Below are 19,207 nucleotides of genomic sequence, written 5' to 3' on the forward strand. Positions count from 1 at the left end.
CCTGCTCGCGTAAATCCGCCCAAAACCGGGCGGATTTACGCGAGCAGGGCCCTGCGCGCCGGAAAGCCTATTTTACATAGGCCTCCCGGCGCGCGCAGAGCCCCGGGACTCGCGTAAGTCCAGGGGTTCTCCGAGGGGGGCGTGTAGGGGGAGTGTAGGGGGGAGGGCCACGGTCGTCGCGGCGTTTCGGGGGCGTGTCGGCAGCGTTTTGGGGGCGGGTACGGGGGCGTGGCTACGGCCCAGGGGCGTGGCCGCACCCTCTGTACCCGCCCCCAGGTCGCGGCCCGGCGCGCAGGAGGCCCGCTGGCGTGCGGGGATTTACGTCTCCCTCCGGGAGGCGTAAATCCCCCAACAAAGGTAAGGGGGGGTTTAGACAGGGCCGGGCGGGTGGGTTAGGTAGGGGAAGGGAGGGGAAGGTGAGGGAGGGCAAAGGAAAGTTCCCTTCTAGGCGCTCCGATTTCGGAGGGCCTAGGAGGGAACGGGGGGTAGGCTGCGCGGCTCGGCGCGCGCAGGCTATACGAAATCGATTAGCCTTGCGCGCGCCGATCCAGGATTTTAGCCGATACGCGCGACTACGCGCGTATCTACTAAAATCCAGCGTACTTTTGTTTGCGCCTGGAGCGCAAACAAAAGTAGGCTGTTCGCGCTCGTCTGAAAATCTACCCCATTATCTGTTATGCAGATAATGGGGCGGATTTTAAAAGGGTTACGTGCATAATATACGTGCGTAACCCTTTGAAATGTGCTCCTGCGTGCGCCGAGCCTATTTTGCATAGGCCCGGCGACGCGCTCAAGCCCCGGGACGCGCATATATCCCGGGGCTTGAAAAAAGGGGCATGGCGGGGGCGGTCCAGGGCGGGGCAGGGGCATGGCCAGAAGACTCTGAAGGCCCACTCGGCCGGCGCGCACAAACTACGCCTGCCCAAAGGCAGGCGCAACTTAAATAATAAAGGTTAGGGGGGGTTAGGTAGGGCTGGGGGGGCAGGTTAGGTAGGGGAAGGGAGGGGAAGGTGGGGGGACGGCCTCGGAGGGAACAGGGAAAGCCATCGGGGCTCCCATAGGGCTCGGCGCACGCAAGGGGGTGAACACTTGTGCACCTTGCCCGCACCGACCCTGGATTTTATAACATGCTCGCGGCTGGGCGCGCATGTTATAAAATCGGGCGTAGATTTGTGCGCGCGCCTACGTGCGGGCTTAGATTTGTGCGCGCACAAATCTAAGCCCGCACGTAGGTCTTAAAATCCGGCCCAATATGTACAATAAAGTCTGTGAGTTATATGCATAACTCTGAAACAAATGCACATCTCTAATACACACACTAATGTAGGACAGTCTCAAGCTGTCTGAAAATCAGGTTCCCAGGTATGTGGGGGGAAGGGGATATTTTATCCTCATTCATTTTAATTATTGGGTGTTATTTGATGTATGTGTTTATTTTTAAATTTAGCAATGAGTTTTTAAAATTGGATGTTATTTCATTCATCAGCTGTTTAAAAATATTTATTCTTCTTATTAGTAGGGTCTGTCTGTGTTCTTCATTTGTGACTGAGGTGTGCTTTTCTGCTAGCATGTAGTTTCTGGGTAGAGATCTATAGCAGCCTGCCTTCTTCTAGTTTTCTAATAGGAGGTGTATCGGTGTTTTAGGGCCTGGTGTAATATTTGCAGTGTAGGGATGTTACTGTTTGAGTGCTGGCAGTTAATGCTTTTTGGTATGGAAGGTTTTCTATAATGTATTTGAAGGCTAAGCCCATACCCAACATGTTACAATAGGCTTAGAAGCATATGGGTTCCAAGTGTTTTTTGCATGCACCACAGCAGTGCTTGCAAATATAGGGGCGGATTTTAAAAAGCATTTACATGCATAAATCTGGGTTTTACGCATGTAAATACACTTTACTCAAGTAAGTGGGCTTTTCAAAATTGCTACAATATATGCCATTGAATTGTCCATAGGATTTACTCAAGTAAGTGCACTTTACTCGAGTAAATAGCTTTTGAAAATTGCTACGATAGTATGTCACATTTACATGCGTAACTCCTTTGAAAATGACCCCCAGTATATACATACTATTGTGATATTTTTACCTCAGGAGACTGTACTTTGAATGTCCTTTTTCCTTTAAAATCTGTTATAAATTCATAATTTGTAATTGTATCAGGCCGATACATTAAATTGCGCTCAGCTGAACACACTGTTTTATCCCCTGTGGCGATATTAAGTCTGAAGAACCAGAGGGTTAAACATTTTTTTTTTTTAAATGTGCCAGCAGGTCAGGTTAGGAAAACGGATGCTCAATTTTAAGAGCGTCTATTTTCCTAACTCGTGGCTGTGTACAGGTTAGGAAAACGGATGCTCATAAAATTTAGCGTCCATTTTCTTTTGGCAAGTCTTGGGGGGGTCAGGAGGGTGGGGGGTTGTAGTTAATTAAATTTAAAGGGTTGGGATGAGGGTTTTTTTTGGGAAACGAATCCATATGTAACTAATGAACGGATCGGAGTCCCCGAGAACGGACGCAATGGATTTGGGTCCCGATGAATAAGAATACCGAATGGGATGAATCCGTCCCTGCTGCACATCCCTAGCCTTCAATACCCTGGATGGGCACTTCGAGTATCTAGTGATGCCCTTCAGCCTGTGCAACGCCCCGGCTGTCTTCCAAAACATGATGAACAACATCCTGCGTGATCTACTCTACAAATGTGTCGTTGTGTACTTGGATGACATCTTGATCTTTTCCCAAGATATGAACACTCATCTGGAAGATGTCGAAAAGGTGTTGCAAAGACTCCGAAAGAACCGTTTATACGCCATGTTGTCAAAATGCGAGTTCCACAAGGAATTGGTGCCTTTCTTAGGGTACACTGTTTCCAACCAAGGCTTCCAGATGGACCCACAGAAGCTGGAGAGCATTCAGAAATGGGCACAACCCACAAGTCTCAAGGCTCTTAGACGTTTTCTGGGATTTACTAATTATTACAGAACATTCATCAAGAACTACTCCTCTCTAACTGTCCCGCTGACAGCAATGACCAAGAAAGGTGCCCACGTCACCAATTGGTCTACTGAGGCAGTAACAGCATTCCAGAAATTGAAAGACGCCTTCTCAAGCAAGCCTTGTCTCCGACACCCGGATCCGAACTGGCCCTTCATCGTAGAGGTTGATGCCTCAGACGTAGGCGTAGGGGCCGTGCTAAGCCAGTCCCGTGACTCCAAGACCTTACACCCATGCTCATTTTTCTCCCGTCGCTTCTTGCCAGCAGAGAACTACGGCATAGGGGATAAAGAATTACTGGCCATACAGATGGCATTCGAAGAGTGGCGACCCTGGCTTGAAGGTGCACAACATCAGATCACAGTCTTCATGGATCACAAAACTCTGGAGTACCTCCGCCACGCTCAACACCTAAACCATAGGCAAGCGAGATGGTCCCTGTTCTTTAACAGGTTTGACTTTGTATCTTGTCAGCTACTCATCCTGTACCTGCGGGTAAGACCATTGTACCCAGAAACCTAAGGAAAAAGCTATTAACTTGGGCTCACGACTCCAAACTGGCTGGACACCCTGGACAACGCAGAACTCTGGATAAATTGCAGAAGTACTATTGGTGGCCCACCATGAAGGAAGACACGTTCTCCTATGTTGCTTCATGTTCCAATTGTGCCAGACAGAAACCTCCGCCCGGACGTCCTGGGGCCTACTCCAACCACTGCCAGTGCCAGACGAGCCCTGGACTCACAATGCTACAGACTTTGTGGTAGACTTACCACTTTCAGGAGGAAACAACACTATCTGGGTAACAGTGGACCGTTTCTCGAAGATGGCTCACTTCGTGGCTCTTCCTGGCTTGCCCTCAGCCATGAAGCTTGCAAAGCTTTTCATCAATCACATTTTTCACCTTCACAGCATGCCAAAGCACATCGTCTCTGACAGAGGAACTCAATTCACAGCCAAGTTCTGGAAGGCATTATGCAAGAAGTTTGATATCTCTCTTGACTTCACCTCTGCATAAATTCCGCAGTCAAACGGGCAAACGGAGAGAATGAAAAGGACCCTCAAGCAGTTCATTCACGCCTATGTTGGCACATGTCAAAATGATTGGGCTGAACTGTTGCCCTGGGCTGAATTCGCCATCAACTCTCATCCAGCAACATCCACCTGATCAACACCATTTGATATGGATTATGGATGACTACCATCACCACCTTTACCACTTCCACTTTCAGTGTCGTCCCCAGCAGCTCAATCTACTGCCAAAGATATTCAACAACTTTGGACTAAAACTAAAGAGATGCTTCGTAAAGCAGGACAAAGAGCAAAGAAAGGCTATGATGCTCATCACACCAAGGTTCCAGAATTCCAACCTGGTGACAAAGTCTGGCTGTCTACAAAACATCTAAGACTCAAGCTACCTTCAGCTCGCTTTGCTCCTTGCTTCGTCGGACCCTTTCCCATTCTCCGACGACTAGGTTCTCTTACCTACAGTCTAAAACTACCACCAGCATTGAAGATTCATAATGCATTCCATGTTTCACTATTGAAACCATTAATTCTTAGTGAGTTCTCAACCAAGACACCTGAACCTACACCTATGGATGCAGAAGAAGACATCAAATACAAGGTAGATGCTATCCTTGATGTCTGAAAGAGAGGCAGAGTATGGGAATACCTCCTGTCATGGGAGGGTTATGGACCTGCAGAAAACTCTTGGGAACCTTTGGCAAATATCATGGATAAAGAGATGCTTCAGCAATTCCACAGAATGCATCCTTAGAAACCAAGACCAAGTAGGAGGGGGCCCTTTGAAGGGAGGTACTGTTGCGTCCGTCGGTCTCAGATGGCTTCAACCTTTGTGCCTCACCTTTTTCTCTGCTCTCCCCACTAGCCTTGGGAAAATGGCCACCGCCGCATCTGCAAGCCGCTCTGGCGTCCCTGGAACGGCTATGGTGTTGCCTCCCACCATGTTCCTCCCAAGGGCCTCCTAGGGTGCACGCACGCGCGCTACCCACGTCTTTATTCCAGCTATGGCACAAACCTCAGGGGCGTCCCCCTCGAGTGATGTCACATCATCCGGGTATTTAGCCTACGCTTGTTTGCTAGCTATTTGAGTTAGCAAGGATTGGATTCGTCCGGTCTAAGTTTCTCTGCCGCTTCCTTGCTGCCGCTGGAAGCTCTCTCTCTGCCCTTCGGGGTAATCTCTAACCTGGGTACCCGCTCCTCGGGGGCCCTATGCTTTCTTTCAGGTGCCCTACTGGGATCAGGTACTCGCTCCTCGAGGGCCTGCTCTCCCTGCCTCGGTGCCTGGAACCATCTACTTCTGCCTGGTGGAACCATCTACATTACAGCTACCATCTAGTGAGTAATCTAATTCTCAGTCTGTCTCATCTACAGCTTTGCCGTGCTGGGAAACCTACACCGGAACCTCCCTATACCTTCTTGGTGAGATGTGTTCCCTCTGCCGAGGGTCCCTGGACTGCTACATCAGGACCTGCTCCCTACTGCCATCTCTGGTGGCCTACATCTGCTGTACAATAAAAGATCAATTCAGTGTTTGAGCATCCTGAGTGTAGCCCAGTACTGTAGCTCCTCACGGGGCTCCTCACCGTGGGCGTGGTCATCTTCCACAGTACCCAAGAATCCACTCAAACACCTCAAAACCATAACACTTTCATTCACCTCCTTGCCTCTTCTTCACTATTCTTCATCCCTCCATCTCTTTATTCACTATGAGGTTGATGAACAGTGTGTCAGTAAGTGGGAACTTTACCTGGATATTCAGTGGAACTTAAGCCAAGTAAATGAGTATGGTCAGAAACTTTACCCAGATGAAGTTACTAGTTGTACTTAGGACAGTCTCTTCCTTGGCCAGACTTATCTAGGTAAGTTTATCTGATAATTACTGAACAAATATTAATCACACCCTTGGAATGCCCCTGCCCTACCTCTTTTTATCTGGCTAAATTTTATCTGGACAAACCCTTTTGAATACTGCAACCTCTGTATCTTTCTTTTCTCGCATTTTCCTCACTTTCACGCTCTGCATAACCTTTCCATACTGTGCAAGCTCTTCAGCCAGTTTATAAAATCATGCGTGGGGCAGAACAAGTAAATAAAGGACGGTTACTTACACTTTCAAATAATACTAAAACAAGAGGACACTCCATGAAACTAACAATCAGCAGATTTAAAACAAATTGTAGAAAGTACTTTTTCACTCAGCGCACTGTCAAGTTGTGGAATGTATTGCCAGAGGATGAGGTCAAGGCAACCAACATAGTGGAGTTCAAAAAAGAATTGGACAATTTCCTTGAGAAAAAGTCCATAAAACATTATTAGCCAGACAGACTAGGGAAAGCCATTTCTCTCCTGGGCAGTGAGTAACAGGAAATAAAACTACTCTTGGGATTTGCTGGATACTTGCAACCTGCTCTGACAATTGTCAGTGAAAGGATGCTGAGCTCAATGGACCCAGGCATGATCCAGCATGGCGCTTCTTATGTTCTAATGCATGTCTATCTCTTTTGTATTGTTTTCTCATTTTCACACTTTTTGTTCTTGTTGCGCTGGAGGTGGACCCTTGGGCCGAGGTGGGGTTGGCACTACCCGTAGGAAGGATACATCAGGTCCCCACTGTTGACAGGCGGAGAGGGCTGATGGACAGAGGCCGGCTGGCGCTTCACCAATACCAGCCCTCGTTCTCCGCGGGTTAAGCCTTTGGGTGCCGGGGCCAGCTGGACTTAGGTGGCCTCCGTCCATTGTTGTCGATGGGAGGATCGAGGTCAGCCCAGAGGCAGCAACAGGGAGAAGTAACAGTCTGTACTGGACGAGGCGGAGTCCCGGAGACCCAGGCGCCAATAGAAGCAAAGTCTGACAGGGGGCGCCCGAGCAAGAGCAGGCCAAAGCCTGAATTGGCCAAGTCCAGGACGTAGACTGAAGAAGCGTCGTAGGGCAAGCTGGGTTCAGGGCTGGTGGCAATCTGGAAGCGGTGGCAAGCAACACTGAGGTCTGGACGAGGAAAGAGTCAAGAGCGTAGTCAAACAATACAGTGGTCCGGGGCTGGAGAGAGGCAACGGAGTAGTCAAGCGATGCAGAGGTCTTGGGCTGGAGAGAGGCAACGGAGTAATCAGGCGATGCAGAGGTCCAGGGCTGGAGAGAAGCAACGGAGTAGTCAGGCAATGCAGAGGTCAAACCATGTAGGCAATCCAAAGGAGGGTTGAAGAGCAGGAATACAGGAACAGAATCAGCAAGGATCAGGAACCAGGAACACAAGGAGGCAACGAGTACTCGACTAGCAAGGGGACCTGCTGCAAAGGCAATCTGAAGGAGTGGAGTCCGGGCTTATATACCGGAGCTCCGCTGACGTCATCATCCGGGGCCATGGCTCAGTTCCCGCCGTGGGCCCCACTTAAGGTCTGGATGTGCGCGCGTGCCTAGGGAGGGGTGCAGCACTGAAAGGTGGCGTCTCTCCACAGGCCATGCGGAGAGGTCTGGCGCGGAGCACCAGGAACTGTAGCTGAGCCGGAGGCACCAGGGGCGGCCCGAGGACGGAGCCAGCAACCTACCGCGGCCAGGGACAAGGGTCCAGGTACTGGATTAGTCTGAAAGAGGTGAGGGCCTGGGCTGTGGGTCTGCCGCAGCCGGCGCATGTAACAGTTCTCTTACTTTGCCTCTCGATTTCTTACTCTTTTTTCCAACTTTCTATTTGTATCACTCTTTCTTCTCTATTTTTTGCTTTCTACCTTATTCTCTTATACATTTACACATTCAATGCAGATACATTCACACATTTATATACAAAGACACACACTTGTACACAAATACAGACACATCTGATTTTTTTTTTCATTTCAATAAAATGTATTAATCGCGGCACAATAAATGGCCGAAGCGATGTACAATAAAACTTACATAAAAGTAAATATATGTATATCTAACAAATAAAACAAACATATAAAAACATTAAGTAGCGAAACATAATACTATATACAAAATTAAATCAGCATCTAACCCGCACATGAGAAGATCACCGACCAATACAGTCAGAACAATCAAGAGATCGGCTGCAAAACAAAGGTTTTAAGATCACTCTGAAAGCCTTTACTACTAGGATTTAGTCTTAAGTCAATTGGCAAGGACTTCCATAAGGAGGGTGCTGCCATGCAGAAGACTGATTCTCTAGTAGATGTTAAATGAGCAACTCGAACAGAGGGCACATCAAGGTTCCACGCTGAGATAAGCGCAATTGACAAGCCAAGGGCATGTATCAGAATTCAATAATTTAGCTACATTTAAGCCAACTCTAAAGACAATTCTCTGATTAACTGGTAACAATTTCAGATTTAATAGTACAGGTGATATATGTTGGTTTCAATGGTGCCTGAAATAAGACGAGCTGCAAAGTTTAACAGTAGTTGCAGTGGTCGTAGAGTAGATGCAGGCAGTCCAAGATACAGACCAATACAATAGTCAATTGTTGGAAAAATAATTGCCTGAACAATTATTTGAAAGTCTGAGGCAAACTTTTAATTAAATCTGTTTTTGTCATATTTAGTGTTAGCTTATTAAGATGTAACCAAGATTGAATTGAAGAGAGACAAATATTTAAAAGCTCCATTGTCTCCTTCCAGGTGTTATGCAGACGAATTAAAAAACTGTAACACCTGGAAGGAGACAATGGAGCTTTCAAACCATTCTAAAACAGTAATGCCACATTCATGCAGACAAAACAAAAGTATCTCATGATCAACTGTATCGAAAGTGGCAGAAATATCAAGAGATACAAGAAGAAATTCACTACCACTATCAAGCCCTCTTCGGAGGGTATCAGTAAGAGGTAAGAGCAAAAGCTCTGTACTCATAGAAAACCAAATTGGTGGGGGTCTAAGATCTAATTTTCTTCCAGATGAGCTGTTAATTGTGTCAAAGCAATATTCTCAATTACCTTTGCAACAAAAGAAGAAATAGATCTATAATTATTTAAATCAGTTAGGTCAGATGTGGTTTTTTTAACATCAGTTTTACTATGGCCTTTTTGAAAATGTCTGGAAGATAACCTTCCTCAAAAGACCTGTTTACGATTGCAGTCAACATTGGACGCAGTATCTCTTTCAATGCTTTACAAAAGGTCACTGAACAATTACTCAAAGGACAAAAAACAGTATTCATCTTTGAATAATCTGTCTAACTTCTAGTTGTGAGGTATGTGAAAAAGAAGACCAAGGGCCTCATTTTCTAAAGTATCGCAGGCCTGCGATACTTTAGAAAATCGAGCTAATGAGGGGCAGGGGTCGACATGGGGGGGGGAGCGGTCCTGCGCTAGCTGGCAGCGATCGCACCACTACGGTGCGATCGCTGCCGGTTTCGCACCCAATAGCACCACCGTGAAAGGTGGTGCTATTGGGTGCGAAATAGGCAGCGAAAAGGCCCTTAACTTTTCGCTGTCCGCATCGTCGTCGCAGAGTCAGCCCCGGTGACGCCCTGACTCCTCCTCTTCCGGGGCCGACTCCGCCCCGATGTAGGTAGCGCAAGCCTGCGATAGCCTTGGAAAATAAGGCCCAAAGAAACACATGCATATGCACACTCACTTGGGCAAACCTGCTTGGTATCACATGCAGCAGTCTCCAGGTTGCTCCCAGGGCATGTCCCGCCACACTTTGGCAGTGGGCTCTTACATTCTCTCCATCTTTGCATGGTTCCCTGTTCGCATGTGACAGAACAGGCAGACCATGGAGACCAACTGGACCAGCCCCCATTCTCTAGAAGAGTAAAAAAAAGATGAACAGGTTTCTATTAGCATAAAAAGGCCATGCCCACCATAAGGTCCAATTGGTAACACTTTCATCTGTGCAACCAGCTGACATGGCAGGAGCCATTTTGTTTCCTAAAATGTCATTGTGTCTCAGGTCAGAGTAGGCCTCTGTAACTAGTAACTTATTTACACCCAACAGAAGCAACAGGAAAAAGAAGGGGAAAAAAGTTATTTTTATTGGACTGAAATAGGGAGGGCAGTTTTCAAAGGCCCACAGAATTGCCCGCCTGACATGAGGGTAAACATACAGGCATACTGTCAACTCACATGGAAATTAACCTGGCCTGAGGGGAGCCATTTCCAGGGGCACAGTCGGGGAAGACTTCTGTATTTTCAAACCTATGCATGTAGATTGTCCCCAAAACTTTTCACACACATAATAGCAGGTAGAAGTGTGTATGGGTAGATTTGGTAAAATAATTTTCAAAGTAGACTTATAATACCGGTAATTTAGGAGATCTTTTATAACATTGCTCCCATAAGAGACATTGTTGATGACATCACTGGCAAGCAAAATGCCTCCGTCCATGTCAATTGAACTGTTTGTCAAAGTGTGACCTGACAGCTTGAAAATGGGAAGTGATTTAACTTGCATGGTACCGCTGTAATTTCAATTGCTTTTCCAGATCCCACATGATTATAGGCCAGGGCCCCCGATTTCCCGTGGCCGTGGGAATGGCCAAAAAAAATCTGTCTCTTCCCATAGGTTTGGCCCGTCTCCGCAGAATTGCTACAGAAGCCTGGGGCCCAGCCCGCAAGGTAATTCTAAGTCCCTCCCTCCCTCCCCTCTGCCCCTACATTGATCCAGCTGCAGGAAAAGGAGGATGGGAAGTGGCCGCACGCTGGACTCCTTCCTCCTCCCATGCAGGCTTGACCGCAGCTTTCAACCGCATTTCCTGCGGCACGTCGGTACTAGATCCTGCAGCAAAGATTTACAACGTTTACAGAAAATGTGTCTGTGTGTGTGTGGATGATTTATTTTATTCTTTTTTTGGGAGGTTGGCTGGGGGAAAAGAGATCTCGGAGATTGATGTGGGGAAAGAAGATGGGATCAGAGGTAGGAAAGGGAGGATGGAGATCTTGGAGGTGGGGGGAATAGAAGAGGAGAGATCTTGATGATGGGAGGCAAGGCAAAAGGATTGGGGTTGGAAGGAGAAGAAATAGGAAAGCTCAGGCTGGAGGGAGGAGAAAGGAGGAGGCCCGGGGACGTGGGAGGAGAGGTTCCTTTTAAAGAGTAAGTCTTGGCTCTTTCCTCTCATTGCACTGATAATTTTAACCATACCTACTATAACAATTAACAAATACATTTCCTGGAAGTTCCTATCCATCTTGTTGTGTGTCTTGACTAGATTGTAAGCTCCAAAGAGCAAGGACTGTCTATTTTATCTATATATATATATTTCAAGAAGAGACTTAAGACTCTACTGTTTAGACAAGCTTTCCCATAACCACTCGCCGTTCACTACTACCTCCACAGAACTTCTCATCCCAAGCTTAGGTTCCTAAGTTCATTTTCTTCACCGCCTTAGCTTTCTATTTTTGTATCTGATCCCCATTAAAACTGTAATAACCCTTCTTCCCTCCACCCCCCCCCCCCCCTCCTGCCAATCCTCTCTCTCCCTGTTTGCCTATTATCCCTAAAAATTTTCCAGTTCTTTCAGTTGACACTTTACATCTCCCCTTGCTTAAATTGCACCCAAGTTATTTCCTCCCTTGTTCTATGTAAGACAACTTTTGTTTCTGTCTGTTTTGGTTGTAATGTAAACCGGACTGATAATTAACTCTGTTATTTGAACTTCGGTATAGAAAAAGTTATAAATAAATAATAAAATAAATATATATCTGTACAGTGCTACGTGCGTGTAATGGCACTGCAGAAATGATTATTTGTAGTGCTAGAGGGAGGTAAGATTGGAGAAGAAAGAGAGATGATCAAGGATAGGCAAGGAGGAAGGGGGAGGAACAGGGATGGGGAGGGGAGGAAGGGAAGGTCTGGATCGGAATGAGGAGTGAGAGGGAGGGATTTGAGTTCAGGTTAGAGGGAGGAAGTAGAAGGGGGAAGAGGATCTGAGGGGGGGGGGGGGACTACAGGATTAAGGAGAAAATCTGGGAGAGGTGGAATGAGAGAGGGAGGATCTAGACCAGCGGTAGGCAACTCCGGTCCTCAAGTGCTGCAAGCCGGTCTGATTATCAGGATGTCCACAATGAAAATGCATGAGGTGCTTTTGTATGCAATGGAGACAGTGCTTGCAAATACATCTCATGAATATTTAGTGTGAATATCTTGAAAACCTGACTGGCTTGCCATACTCGAGAACTGGCATTGCCTACCCTGATCTAGAATTAAGGGAGAGAAAGGTCCCACCCCATCCTGGCTCCCTCCTCCTTGACGTGACTCCTTTCTCTTGCAACCTACTGTCCTAACAAACCCCATCATGACCAGGAAAGAGACGCTCCCATTCCCTCAGGGCCTGTCCCCCTCCTGCCTGGCTCTGGACACTTCCCCTCTTTGCATTCCCACCTCTCTCCTCTGGCTCCTCATCATCTACACTTGTCTCTCTCTCTTTTCTTCTTCTATCCCCAGTCCACTTTCTCTCCCTTCCTTCTTCCTAATTTGTCTTTCCCTATCCCACCCATCCATTGCCAGTCCTCATACATATTACCCATGATGCTAATCCCCTCTCTCACAACCCCCTCCCTCTCTTTCTTGCTGTCACACACACAATAACCCTCTTCCCTCAACATATCCCCCTCTCATCCCCCAAACATTTGCCTCTTCCCTATCACCACAAATCCCCTCTCTCACCCAATCTCTTCTGTCAATCCCCTTTCTCACCTCCCTAGTGTATCCTCTCTCACTTGCCCCTCCCAGCTCCCGCAAATCCTCTCTCTCACTCAGCCTCTCTTGCCTCCCACAAATACCATCTCTCACCTCACCGCCCGATTAGTCTACTCTCTTGCCCTTGCCAATTTTCCTCCCCTCCCCCACCCCTCGCCATCCTTCAGTAGGAAGACAGTAAAGCCTTAGGTTGTGTCCTTCTGCCGCCTGGAGCTAGGACTTGATATTTGAACTTTGTGGGACACTGTAGTTCTGCAGGGGGCAAAGCATGAGTCTGACTCTTGACAGCACACGAGGAGCAGGCAGCCTGTGGTACTACTCTCCTCCTATTGTTGGCCAGTGAGGGGAGAAGGGGGGATTGGGGAATGTGGGGAAGGGAAAGAAGAAAAGAAAGATCAGAGAGTAAAGAGAGGAGTCTCTGCCCGTCTGCCCCCGATCTAGTTCCCTCATATTTTGGCTGACCCCTGATTTGACATCCCCTCCTGGGATTCCATGGGGGGTGGGGGATGTCAAAATCTGTGGCAAGGGCCAGATTTTGTGACCCTTGCTGAAGTCACAAGATTCCAGGAAACAAAGGACTGGGCATATACAATTGCAGACAAACGTCTATCAATGATGTAGAGCAGGGGAGAATTATTTCACTTGAGTCAGATATTCCCAAGTGAATTCCAGGATAAAATGATATGTCAGGAGCAATCATCAAAGGAGGGGACCTTACTAGGGGGACAATCACTTATAAAAAGCAGCGTTTAAAAGACGGGGGGGGGGGGGGCTCAGTGGCAATTACCATACCAGGACCCTGCCCCCTGGAGTTGCAGAAGCAGCACTTATAGCCCACGGGGGAGGGACTCCTAGTCATTGCCCAACAGTGACACCTATTGGTGAGACTCAGAGTCCACGTTAGCCTGGTCGTGGGGGGTGGGGGGAGACTGCGGTTTGTGGTACCCGTGTCAAGGACCGTTGCCCCCAAGGCTGGGCTTTGTTAGGTGTAGCATAAAGGAAAATTCCCAGTGTATTGCAATGGAAGACTAATGGCGCTGGATCCCAATCGCAGCCACTGGTAAGCTGGAAGTCCAAAGGAGCATGAAGAAACTTCCAGGCCCAAAAATAAAATGGAATTTAAAATAAGACAACATAGATTTGCTTCTATTTTCCGTAAACCATCACTTCCACTAGGTTGAGATGAGCTTCAATTGTGAAATCGTGCCCCATGCAGCTCTACTGCCGCAGCCTTGAAAAAATAATTTGGGTAGCACTATGAGGGTTTGTGGGGTTGGTGGGATGGGGGGGGGGGGGCAAATAAAATAGATATTTTCAACATCTTTTTTTTTTTTTTTAAACTGTTCCAGAACTAACATGAGCCTCATGGCAAAAAAAAATCTCAGGCAAGTCTTCTGCTATCAATAGGCCTCTTAGCCCACTTCATCCCTGCTCCTCTCCTGAAAGGTTTGGCTGTGTCATTCTTTCTTCCCGAATCAGTGTCTTTTGACCTGGGAAAGGGTGGATGCCGCTTGTGACTGAATCCTCCTCCTTCTACACTTGTTTCACAAGAAACCCGAGCAGGAAGGAAGTGACAGGGGCAGACTGCATGGATATTCTGTTCACAGGGGAAGAGGGGCAGCAGGGTTGGGGGCGCATTGAACTATTCCTAATTGTGGTTATCAATTAACCCTCCCCACTGTTCTCCGCCATTCCCCTCCCCGCAGCCAGCACTCTACCCCCCATTCTCTACAGCAGAAGCCCAAAACAACTGAAAAACAGGTGAACGGGGGGGATGCAGTTCCCGCCTTTAGACTCACGGGGGCAGCAGTCCTGCTGGACGCAGGATCTGGTTTCCAGCGCCGTCGGGTCCTCCTCGCAGCCTCCCTGCCCGTAGCACCGCCTCCTGCGCTGCTGCACCCCCTCCAGGCAGGTCACCGAGCAGCCCTGCCAAGGGCTCCACGCACTCCACTCTGCAGGGCTGCGAGAGAGAAGGCCCACGGTCACAACCTGCCTTAACTCTGCCCGGTGGGAGGTGGAAGCTACCGCCCTCGTCTTGCAGTTATAAGTAGAAAGTCTGTCCTCCCCCCCCCCCCCTCCAATTTCCATTGTAGTTTTTTCATGCCTTCCCTCCTTTGAACGAGTTTCTTGCAACAGAGGTCTTTCAATTTTCCTCTCGCACATGCAAGCGAATCTTCTTTTCCTTTTTTTCATGTTGCTATGCTGACGCTCATTCTGGGAATTATTTCTCTCCCAGGAATGTTCCCTTTAGCAAACGGGGATCAAGCTGGGCTTCAGTTTCACTTTTGGGATTCTCGGGTTCTGCCTTTTTTGGCACTAGTATCTGTTCTTAGGTTGCATCTCACCAAGACATATAACAATTCATACCCCTTAGACATCATAAACATGCGCAGTGTTCGCATAGCCCATTCTTTCCTCCCTCCTACTGATTCTGTACTGTTGGTCTGTCCTTTGAATTTGAGATCTCATGGGTTGGGCTTCTTTCTCTCTAAAGTACCATTCCTCCTCTTTTCTCCTGCCCTTATCCCAACCCCTATTGACCAACCCAATCGACAAACAAGATCCAGAAAACACCTTAAGAAAAACCCCCCAATATAAATAATGTGAAATAAAACCGAAACCACTTGTCTTACTCCAGCACTTTTATAGAGATACAGAAGTTACTGTTCAGTTGATCTACATAAATGTAGTTTATGGATTGTTTTCTGGTCCAGCAGTCTCTTCTTCCCACCTCCTCATCTTCCTCCTTCTGGGCTTGTAGCTCAATCAGAGCCGGGGCCCACGGCACCATGAGCCTTAAATAACCATTACCTTGGGGGGGGGGGGGGGGGATGGGTGTCATCATTTTACAACTCCATCCCCCATCTAACCCAGACATGGCAGTGACAGTTTTTGGCAGAGACCTTGGCTCCCTTCAGAGCCCGGTACACATGATCCCTGGCTTGGCTAGTAAGTGTCCCCATTGAATGAAGGCTAAAACTCCTTCTAGCCAGGTTTATGAACGCAGTATCTCCAGCCCCAGTCAGCCCGTCGGGAGGGGGGGGGGGGAGGGGGCAAGAGTCAACAGTTATAGAGTTAACAAAATATACCGCAGTTATCTAGGTAACCATAATGACTTAGTTAAATAAATAGTTTTTATGTAACTAGTTATGCAGACTAATAGTTAACTAGTTAGTTATGAGGTTATATAAGTAATTAACTGTACACCAAGATATATAGGTATGTAATTATGAGGACACATTTCAAAGCTTGCTACCTGGTAAATCTGTGATTTATGCACATTAGCTGGCCCTTGGCTAAATGCACACGCCTTGCAAAACAGCATGCCTGTGTTTAGCTGTGTTTAGGGAAAGGCATTCTCAGAGGCATGCATTTTCAAGTCTACAGGCATAGATTTTTCATGAAAAAATCTACCCACACAAACAGGTGCAAAGGTCCAAGGACCCACAGCACGTTTCAACGTGAAGTTCTGCAACATAACTCTCTTCTTGAAACCTGGTGCAAAGTCCACAGGTAAAAAAAGCCCCTCCAAATCTGATGACATGGTATTATAGGTAATGAATTAACTAGTTCCAGGATGGAAGCATATACAATGCAAGTTACCTGGTGCTTGCATATAGAAACACAGAAACATAGAAATGACTGCAGAAAAGGACCAAATGGTCCATCTAGTCTACCCAGTAAGCTCATGGCAGTTTGTGCTGTGCTGTGTAGGTTACCTCATGCTTATGTTTCCCAGACCATAAAAGTCAGGGCCCTCGTTGATTGCTGTTGAATTCCCCCTTATGTCTTGCTGTTGAAGCAGAGCGCAATATTTGGGTTGCATCAAAGTATCAGTCTTATTGGTTAAGAGTAGTAACCGCCGCATCAGCAAGTTACCCCCATACCCGTTTCCCCAGACCGTAAAAGTCGGGGCCCTCAGATGCTGCATGAATCCAATTCCCCTCCCCCCCCCCCCCCCCCCCCCGCCGTTAAAGCAGAGAGAAATGATGGATTTTCATCAACAGTATCAACGCTTATTGAGTAGCCCTGCAGACTGTCTGCCCCTCCCCCTCCCATTACTTTGCAGTCGCAAGCTTTGCGCTTGTTTTCAAAGGGAACGCGTATGGGCGCACTTACGCTTTGAAAATTGCAGAAGGCAAGCGGGTACCTGTGGACGTTTGCGCCTGTTTTTTGTGCTGACAACAGTGCATGCCTGGAGTTGAAAATTGCCATCCGGGCAGGCGCTTTTCCCTCCGGGAAAACCTCCTCTCGGTGCGGCTAAGAGCACACGCGTGGTGGAGCAACGACTGGGACTTTGAGCGGCACTGGGAAAGAGTGATTTTTCAGACAGCCGACTTACAAACGGAAAAAAGTTTTTTCACTCACATAAATAGCCTTGAAAATTGCCTCCTATATAGTCTTAAAGTTGTCTAATTGTATAGCTACGGGCCTACGGCACCATTACAGCGTTGCTTCCCTCATTATATCATTAATTTCCATGGAACTATATTTCCTCACACAAACACTGAGTGGAGCGTTGGAGCTGAGCATTCGTGCTCAATGGGTGACCAAAAAAAGTGGACCCAAACAGAGACCTAGCTGCAGCTGGTTCATTACATAACCCATAACTGGAGCCACTGCTGCCCAAGGTGATGAGCTTGCCAAGGCAGTCTGCCACGCAGCAGCGCTGATCAAAGAGCTGATCTCACCGAGAGGACCTGTCTTCAGCACCAACATACGACATCTACAGAGACCCAGGGGCGGTTCACTCACTAGCAAGCTTCACAGGGGCTGTCTGTGCTCCTTTTAAAGCCGTATTTGAGGTTCAGGCAGCAGTCTTCCTCCATCACATCATCCGAGATGAAGTCTAAACAGCTGCCGGCGCGGTCGTCAAAGGTGCCGTAGCAGGACACGCCTTCCGATACTGAAATGCAGATATAGATTAGAAGGAAAGCCTCCCGCCTCCTACACGTGTCATGGGGGTGCCATGCTCCATTATAATACCACCCAACTCCCTTTACAGAGCTTTCTTTCCTGTAACTCTCTCTCTGATCTAAGGCTGCTGCTAATTCCATAACACCCCCATTACACTCCCATCTCGTTGCAGGGCCACCTCTGTTACAACACTGTCTTTGATATAAGGCTGCTGCCCCTCAGCCTCTGGTCTATCCCACGTCATTGTAACCCTGCTTGTCACCCCGATATAAGGCTATGGCCCTGAGGGTATAACTCTATCACATCCCCCATTATATACAAGGCTTCCTCCGTTATACTGTTCTACCTCCTGTAAGGCTGCTGACCTCCAGCTCCTAAGTCTATCATGTGACATTACAACTCTGCTTGTTACTGGGCTGTCCCATTTATAACACTCTCTCTGATGTAAGGCTACTGTGCCTGACATCCTAACCCCATAACACCCTCATTAAATCCTATCTTGTTACAGAGATTTCACTGTAATAATACTCTCTCTGATATAAGGCTATTACTGCCCCTCAGCTTCTAAGCGTATTGTACCCTGTGGATCCCTCTCCTTTTTGTAAGCGTCACTTTTTTTTTTATATATTTATGAGCCTTTGAAATCCCGCCTTTTCTTAATGGTAGGGCCAAGGCAGATTACATAAACTAACAAGTACATAAGTAATGGATAAGCACAGATATAAAGTAGTCTGCAAATACATAGATAAGGCGAGGGGGTAGGTTAGGTAGGAATAAGGAGGTGGGTGCAATGGGTATAAACCGCACATGTATGATGACACCACTGTGCCTCAGCTCCTAACTTACAGCACTTCCTATTGTAAACCACCCCCCTTGCCACAGGGATTTCTCCCATACAAGACTCTGATGCAGGGCTGCTGCCCTTACTTCTTAGTTCCACTATAATCTCCCTGCTTTCAGGGCTTTCACCTTTTTCTCCTGTCACAGCCCAGAACCTGTCAAGTCCTTTTTCTGTAGAACGAGAGGCCCTCCTCCCGCCGGAGCGGTGCTCCATGACAGAATTCCAGACTCGGGAAGTCTTACCTGGAAGGTGCATGGCGAGGAAGCAGCTGGCCAGCAGAGAAAGCTGAACTGTCATTTCTCTGGGCTCCTGGGAACACAGGGCTGGAGAGAAACCACCACAACCCTCCCTGCTCCTGCCTTCCTTTCTCTGGAGTGTGCAGAGTGAAGGAAGGAGGGGAGGAGGGGGGGAGAGAGGAGGGCCCTAACGGGAAGAACTTAAACTCACTCAGGATGTTCTAAGAGCGAGCCATCACTCCCCAGCAGCAGCCGACTACTTCCCCTACCAGGCAGGAAACTCTTTGAGAAGAAGGAAGGCTAAGCAAGGGGCAGGGGAAATGGCTAAAAATAATTGCACAACTTGCAGAATATGCTATCACATCTCAGGGCCGATAATTCATTACACACAGCAACACCTTGCCATGACATCCCCAGGTAATAGCGTCATTATACACAGCAGCACCTCACTATAACAGGCCTGGTTTATAGAGTCATTATGAGGGCAAGTTTCAAAGGCATTTACCAGGGTAAGCAAGCTTTCACCTGGCTAGATGGCCCTGGGCCCCAGAGTGACGGAAAGCATCC

General features: G+C 47.8%; 1 protein-coding gene across 1 annotated transcript in view; it reads right to left on the reverse strand.

The window, feature by feature from the left end:
• CFP (complement factor properdin) overlaps positions 1–18,803 on the reverse strand; it is a 42,636-nt gene extending 23,833 nt beyond the window's left edge. The window contains exons 1-4 of the mRNA XM_029611850.1: positions 18,647–18,803; positions 17,402–17,552; positions 14,446–14,606; positions 9,584–9,754 (exon numbers count right to left, since the gene is read on the reverse strand). Coding sequence (XP_029467710.1) covers positions 9,584–9,754; positions 14,446–14,606; positions 17,402–17,552; positions 18,647–18,701 — 538 coding nt within the window. The 5' untranslated portion in view covers positions 18,702–18,803. The remainder of the gene's footprint in view (positions 1–9,583; positions 9,755–14,445; positions 14,607–17,401; positions 17,553–18,646) is intronic.
• Between the last annotated feature and the right edge of the window lie 404 nt (positions 18,804–19,207).

The sequence above is a fragment of the Rhinatrema bivittatum genome, chromosome 1 (assembly GCF_901001135.1).
Source record: "Rhinatrema bivittatum chromosome 1, aRhiBiv1.1, whole genome shotgun sequence".
Lineage (NCBI taxonomy): Eukaryota > Metazoa > Chordata > Amphibia > Gymnophiona > Rhinatrematidae > Rhinatrema > Rhinatrema bivittatum.